The sequence below is a fragment of the Zeus faber genome, assembly GCF_960531495.2.
Source record: "Zeus faber genome assembly, chromosome: 9".
Taxonomy (NCBI): Eukaryota; Metazoa; Chordata; class Actinopteri; order Zeiformes; family Zeidae; genus Zeus; species Zeus faber.
Window position 1 is genome coordinate 6,959,473 of NC_137197.1, and position 7,158 is coordinate 6,966,630.

At 43.2% G+C, this 7,158-nt stretch overlaps 2 protein-coding genes across 3 annotated transcripts in view; one reads left to right on the top strand and one right to left on the bottom strand.

The window, feature by feature from the left end:
- hip1 (huntingtin interacting protein 1) overlaps positions 1-1,249 on the bottom strand; it is a 38,309-nt gene extending 37,060 nt beyond the window's left edge. For both annotated transcript variants that reach the window (XM_080006386.1, XM_080006385.1), the window contains exons 1-2: positions 1,160-1,249; positions 954-1,085 (exon numbers count right to left, since the gene is read on the bottom strand). In XM_080006386.1, coding sequence (XP_079862512.1) covers positions 954-1,070 — 117 coding nt within the window. In that variant the 5' untranslated portion in view covers positions 1,071-1,085; positions 1,160-1,249. The remainder of the gene's footprint in view (positions 1-953; positions 1,086-1,159) is intronic.
- Positions 1,250-3,034: 1,785 nt separating this feature from the next.
- On the top strand, positions 3,035-7,126 carry bcl7bb (BAF chromatin remodeling complex subunit BCL7B b). Its single transcript, XM_080006406.1, has 6 exons — positions 3,035-3,170; positions 3,679-3,754; positions 3,852-3,936; positions 4,739-4,897; positions 6,494-6,597; positions 6,758-7,126. Exons 1-6 carry the CDS (start codon positions 3,079-3,081, stop codon positions 6,827-6,829), a joined length of 588 nt encoding a protein of 195 aa, XP_079862532.1. The 5' UTR covers positions 3,035-3,078; the 3' UTR covers positions 6,830-7,126.
- Positions 7,127-7,158: the final 32 nt, after the last annotated feature.

Below are 7,158 nucleotides of genomic sequence, written 5' to 3' on the forward strand. Positions count from 1 at the left end.
ACAGCGTGCTATATATGCTCACTGACATAGTTTTCATAACTTCACAAAAAGTCAGAAGCACCCATTAAAGCCGTCTGCCATTTATTATTCATCGCCAACATTAAAGAGGCCAGGACAAACAGGAGATACCTTCCTCCATTCTCCCAATACCTTTTAAACTAATGCAAGTATAAACCTGCCAGCAGTTTGTCTAAATCCCATCACGCCATCACTGAAACCACTGATCACAATGCATTGCAGATCTACAGCCGAACTAGAAGGCTTTTGGCAGCAGCTCAAACATGGTGGTCCTCCATAGACCATAGAGCCCGCTGTGTTCTGCTCCATACAGTTAATAGGCGAAAGAGCCCAGTTATCTCAATTCAAAAGGCCATTGACCTACATTTCAACAACTCTTTTGTTGCACAGGGGGGCTGACTGCTATCTGGGCTGATCAGTTGCAACAACAAGCGTGTGGACCCCGCCGATCCAGGATCTGGAAAATGTGCTTTTAAAAATAAATGCTGTCTGCAGAAAGATTTTGAAGCTATGTACATGCTGTGCAGAGATTTGTGTTTACACACGCCATTGTTGTCTGCATGCAAACTTGCCCAATTTGCCATTTTCGAGAGTGTGAATCGTTGATACAGAGGTTTATTGGTTATTGTTAACTGCCAATGTTTACCTAATATTTAGGTTTATTGCATATTGCCATTTTTCTATATATATTTTTAGCTCTCATAGTTGATTTGAGCAGCTGTAACTACAATTTTCCTCTGGGTATGAATAAAGTTTATATCTATCTGTGTCTGTCTATGCAGCCTCTACATATCTGCAGTGTGGGACATGACAGCACGCACCCTGCTTCTTACACTGAAAACCCTTATAATCCCAACACACTGTAAAATAATAAGGCACCTTGGGCATGTCACGCCCTTTAGAACATGTACATACACACATATATTGGTCCATACCTGGCCCCTCTCGAACGTCTCCTTCTCCAGCTCCAGGCTGTTGGCCCCTCCGCTCCGTCGGATCACTTTGGGCAGAGCGCTCGGTACCTGCTGCATGGAGCTTTTCACACGGTCCATCGCTGCCTGGTTCAGCTGATTAATAGGGAAATGTCTCTATAGATATACTGATAAAAAAATAAAAAATAATAAATCCTGCATTCCCTTACCGCGGCCAATGGCCCATGGCTCGTATCGCGGGCTGTTGGACCCGCTCCCTGGGTCTAGTGACGGTCCAACGCCCCAGTGTGTGAAGCCACCATCTGCCGTCAAGCTACGAACGCAGCTAGCTTTCACACTTCCGCTTGCTTTCCCGGTTTTCAAATTTAAAGTACACTCACCAAGGGGACGCTGTGATATTATTTCACATTTGTTTACGTGTATTACTGTGATGCTTTATTTCCTTATTTCTAACAAAGCTCCTGACTGTGATTGTTGACGTCGGCGAGCTCCGTTCGCTCATCAAACTCGAGACGCCCGAGCCCCGTCGTCAATTGACGTTCGGAACCAACCGCGAGCGTCTTATTTTGACACGAGAGAACTCCCGGGGGAAATTTCGCGGAGAACGTTGACACGCGCGTTTCCATGGCGACTCGGTTTTCTTCGCCGTTCACTCCCATTTCGAGATTCAAGATTCAAGATTTTTTATTTGTCACGTACACACACGTACTTTCATACATATATGCAGTGAAATGTAATTTCAAACCCAACAGAGCATTTTGGAAACATGCGATAAACCTAAAAAAAAAAATATATATATATATATATAATAAAGAGGGGGAAAATGGCAGTACACAATGAACCCTAAACTTTCAAAAAAGAGAGTACATCTCTACGTCAACCATTCTGACAAAAGTAGACATTTTGTGCAAGTTAACGTCAATATCCATAAATAATATGCACCGTGCGGCCACGTTATGTCGCCCTTGAAGCGCCGCTTGGGTTTGACGGCAGAGCTTGGGGCTCTTCATTTGAAGGCCACACGTCCGTCCGTGACACTTCCGGTAATGTTGTGTCATTCCAGATGTGAGGTTTCTCCATCCGTCTTTTTTTTTTTTCTTCTTTCTCTCTGTCACTTTGACCCATGAGCTGTAGTTATTGGTGCTGCGCCTCACAGAGTGCGTAAAAGATGCGTTTTACGCCCACACACACACACACACAAAACACGACCGAGCTGAGATTTGGCCAGAAAGCCACAGCAACTGTCAGGACTCCTCCCGGTGGCATGAGCAACCGGCTGCACCTCTGTCGCCGCTGGTAGATGGAGACAACGGTGGACAACACGCCGTTCAAAACGGAATCCATTGCAAACGATGACTTGGATGCGCGCCATAGTCGGCCAAAACGGGCGCGCCTCCCCGTGCGGACGCATTGAATCCAGAAAAGAAAAAAAAGTAGGAGATTGACAAACTAGTCGTCTCACTAAAACCGGGAGCGCTGTGGTCACTGTGCGGCTGGATGACGCCCCCCAGCGCCCAAGCGTGGCACTGACGTCAGTAGAACATGTCACATGTCTTTCTTTATACGATGCGATGCGATGCAACCAGATGTAGTAAGCGGCGGCGGTAGATGTCCACCGAGGACAATGTGGGTGCACTACATGTTTCAATGTACATTATGAGTACAAATATTATATATTGTTCTTGTACAAAAAAAATAATTAAAAATACTCTTTTTAAAGTGTAGGTACCACCTCGTCGTTTCTACTTAAGTTCGAGTACAGGCCAGTGCAAGTATTTGCTCCTGGATTGTTTAAAAGTATTACAACTAAAAGTACTTGTCATATGCAGTGTCCTGATACAGACTATAATACGCCACAGGGTGCTCGTGCTGGTTACAATTTACAAAAGCCGAAAGCGGAGGCGGTGTCACAATCATTGACGAGAAATAAATGGAAACACGAACGTAAATCCAGAATCCACAAAACTGAGCGCAAGGGCGGCGGCCAAATCGCGCGAGACGTGCCGGCGAGGACGACACAATCGGACGAGCTCACAGGGGCCCGCCCGGTCTCGCGAGACCGGGCGGGCGAAGGGCGAGTTTGAAGTTTTGAGACGCAGCTGTTGATGAGTCGTGGGCGGCGGTGAAGATGTCTGCGAGGTCGGGCCGCGCCGAGACGCGGAGTCGCGCGAAAGATGACATTAAAAAGGTTCTGGCGGCCATTGAGAAAGTGCGCAAATGGTACGTCGACGTGCGGAACGGGAGCGTGTCGGGATGGGCACATTTATTCCACGGCGCTTTAGCATCTGGGGGGCAATGCCTGACAAACTTCAGGAGTAAAGTTGCGGCGATTGACAGACATATTCGCCAATCGGCTGCTCCGATAGGAGTGGTGGGCGGGGCTAACGGTAGCTGCACCACCATGTATCAACATGGCTTCCATGCCGTTATTTATTTAATACGTAATACAGCCTTTTTTATTTATTTTTTTAATAGCTAACCCCAAAGCCCTTTGACCTGATTCTTCAGTTTGGCGTCGTATGCTGTGTCGATTTGTATTGTGCATACGGAGGTTGATTGTCAATTGTTTGGTTTATTGCATAATTCCTCACGCCTCTATTCGTATTACTGCTTATTGTGTTTTCGCCTCCGCCGCAACTTAACCCGTTGGTCATTGGAAACACAAACGGGATTCTCTTGAAACGGAATTTCTGTTCTGCAAATTCCTCAAACCGATTGCTATCAAAAGGGAGAAGAAGTGGGTTACAGTTGGAGACACGTCCTTACGCATATTTAAGTGGGTGCCCGTCACGGAAACAAAGCAGGTATGGCTCTGACGCATTCCATATGACTTGTGCTTATCCACGTGTTGATTGATCACCACTTTAATCCAAACGTACTTCGGTTTCCTTTTGTCGCCAGATATATCGAACCAAATCTACAGGTGGAGAGTCTCGAGGTCTGAAGGATGTCCTGGAAAACACCAGCTCCTTGCTTGATTTCATAGGTGTGTTCATGCATATCATATATCATATCATATCATATCATATATCATACCTTGTCATATCATACCATATCAATATATAATACCATATCATATACCATATGATACCATATCACATATCATATAATTCCATATCCATATATCATACCATATCATCTTATATCATATGTCAGCTCATACCATATCATCATATCATATTATATATCACGTCAAATCATACCATATCATCATATACCATATCATACCATATATTATGTACTGTATCACGTCAAACCATACCATATAATCATATCATATATCACATGTCACACCATACCATATCATCATATATATCATATACCATATCATACATCATCATATATCATACCATATATCAAATGTCATATCATTTATCTTATCATACCATACTATAGCATATGTATCATATATATCATATCATACCATATATCATGTGTCATATCATACCATATCATATATCCTATCATACCATAGCATATCATAATATGATACCATACATACCATGATACCAGACATATTATGGCATATCATACCATATCATATATATGATGTCAAACCATATCATCTATATCATACCAAATCATATATATAATAACATACCATATCATATATATCATGCCATATCATATTAAAACCAAATATATCATGTCATATATCATATATCGTCCATATCATACCAGACTTTGTATGTTGTGTGGGCCAAACTAGATGCCCTGTCCCGATCACAAGTTCTGAACAAGTTTGATTATTTTTCACCCTTTTTCTTTCTGACCTGTGTGCACTTCAGATGAGACCAGCAACCAGAGCTTCCTGTCAGATGTTTACCAGCCCAAAACGGACAACAGCAGCAGCACCTCCAGCTCGCAGCACGTCAGTCCGCCCCACTCCTCCGGCCTCCGACCGGAAGACTCTCAGCCACCGATGCTGGGCCAGGAAAGTGTGGACGGTACGTCCGTTGCCGCCCTCACACAGTCCCATTTAAAACAAACAAAAAAAAAAAGTCAGGTTTCATTGAGGCCCATGTGGTTGTTGCCTCACATCCTGTAAAGTAAAGCAAAGCCGGGCAGTCGTTCACTTGACCATGACCCAGACCCTGCTGCTGAGAAGTTCACCGTCTGTTTGAGCACCTCAACAAGCCTCACAACAATGAAACTCTTTGTTTATACAGTACTTTTTTAAAAGCAAAGTTCCAAAAATGCCATAACATTTGGTCATTAAAACAGACAGTGGCAGACATCTTCGTAAAATCAAATAGCCGAGCACCATCCTGATCAGTGACCATGAAAGATCTGTAGGATTTGTGTGTTGATTTATGCATAAAGGGAACAACTTATTGCTGTTTCTTCCTTAGGGAAAGGTTATTTTGTCCATATTAGTGAATTGTTAGTTAGTAGGTTGTGTATATTTATTATTTTCCCGCTATTTTATATTTCATTTTCTATGTTTATTTAAGCAACTTTTCTTGATGGATGGCATTAAAGACACCGTCCATTACATGTTGAAGAATCCTTCTCCTACAAGGACTCCTTATTTTTGTGTGTAGTCCTATTCCTTAAAATATACCAAAGCAGAGCAACAGACTTAGTGCAAGCATCTGAACACATCTCATGAGCTGTAAGCTACGTTCTTTATACTCTATGAAATGGCCTTTCAGCCCAGCTGTTATTCCTGCTTTGGTACAAGGGCACAGTGCATTGCACCGCTGTCTCACAGCAAGAAGGTCCTGGGTTCGATTCCCGCCTGGGGCGCTGTTAGCCCCGTGCTCTGGTGGGTTTTCTCCCAATTCGGGTCCTTTCTGTGTGGCATTTGCATGTTCTCCCCGTGCTCCATCTCACATCACTAAGGACCCCCACCAAAAACATGCACACATCCTCATCGTCTGACTGGCGATGGACACTGGTCACCAGGTCCCCCGGTGCGTCGACGAATGCTGCCCACTGCTCCTGGCTGCCCCCCCCCGGAGGAAGGACAAGCCAGGATGGGGAAAAACCATCCAAAACCGTGTGTGTGTGTGTGTGTGTGTGTGTGTGTATGAATGTGTTGTAGTGTGGCCAGTGTGGTCAGTAAAAGAGTCTTCTGATTATTTTTCTGAGTAAAAGATTCTTCTTCTATGTTTCCGAGGTGAGAAGTCAATTTGGATGCTATTAAAGTATAAGGGATGTAGAACTAATTTTTAAGATAGTTTGTTAGCTTTTTGGCACTTTTCTATTTCAGGACAATCTCGAGTGTGATATTGCTTTTCTATCACAGTTCTATTTAAAAGTGTTATGATGTATTGATAATTACAGACAACAGGTTGTGATTATTTTGTGATTTTTTTTTTTTTTCTCCCTAATAAAAGTTCTTAACAGCTTCCTGAGTGCAGGATAGCTACTTTCTGTAAAGCAGAGTGGAGCATGAAGTAAAACCTCTGTGTTAGTTCTACTGTTTATCAGCCCTCATGGAATAGCGCTTGTCCAATTAAATTGGGCTTTCTGTCGTATGAAAAGTAGACAGTGGAATCATTTTGGAACGTAACTCCATGTGTCGAATTTGAATACAGAGCCAATTCACCCCGGTCAGGAAGGAGCAGATGAACCTCCGACTCTGATCAAGGAAGATCTTCTCTCCTCCGGCACAGCCCGACGCAGCGCTCCGAGCACTCAGGTAGAGCACGGAGCTCTATGCCGTCAACTGGGATTACGACTGGAATAGAAATAATCGGGGTTGTTGGCATGATACGTCGTGTCACTTGGAGCAAAACAAATTGTATTAAAAACTGAATGTGTGTATGTATCCCATCTGAATGTGTCCCTTCCTTCAACAGGATGAAGTTGATGGCTCAGTAGCACCACCCTTAAAGAAAGTTTGCGTGGAGGAGAGCGTTGTGATGCGATAATTCACTCCACACGCTCACCTTTTGTAGCGATGGATGCAGTACCCGTTTTCATTTTATCATAGCTTTTGGTTATTCTGTTAAATTGTTTTCAAAATCATTCCAAGCTCCCTCATTTGGCAAATCTGTAACAAGTATTGTACAACAACTGAAGGAAAGGTTTTTTTGTTTTATTTTTTGGTTACTCAAGATTTTTTTTATAAAAGACAAGGCAGATGAACGCTTGTTATTTAGCAGGTTTATCATTACTGAGAGCTTTGCATATGTTGGCTGTTGAAAATAAATACGTTTTTGAGTGTCCACATTTTGTTTAGAACATTCAAATATTCTGT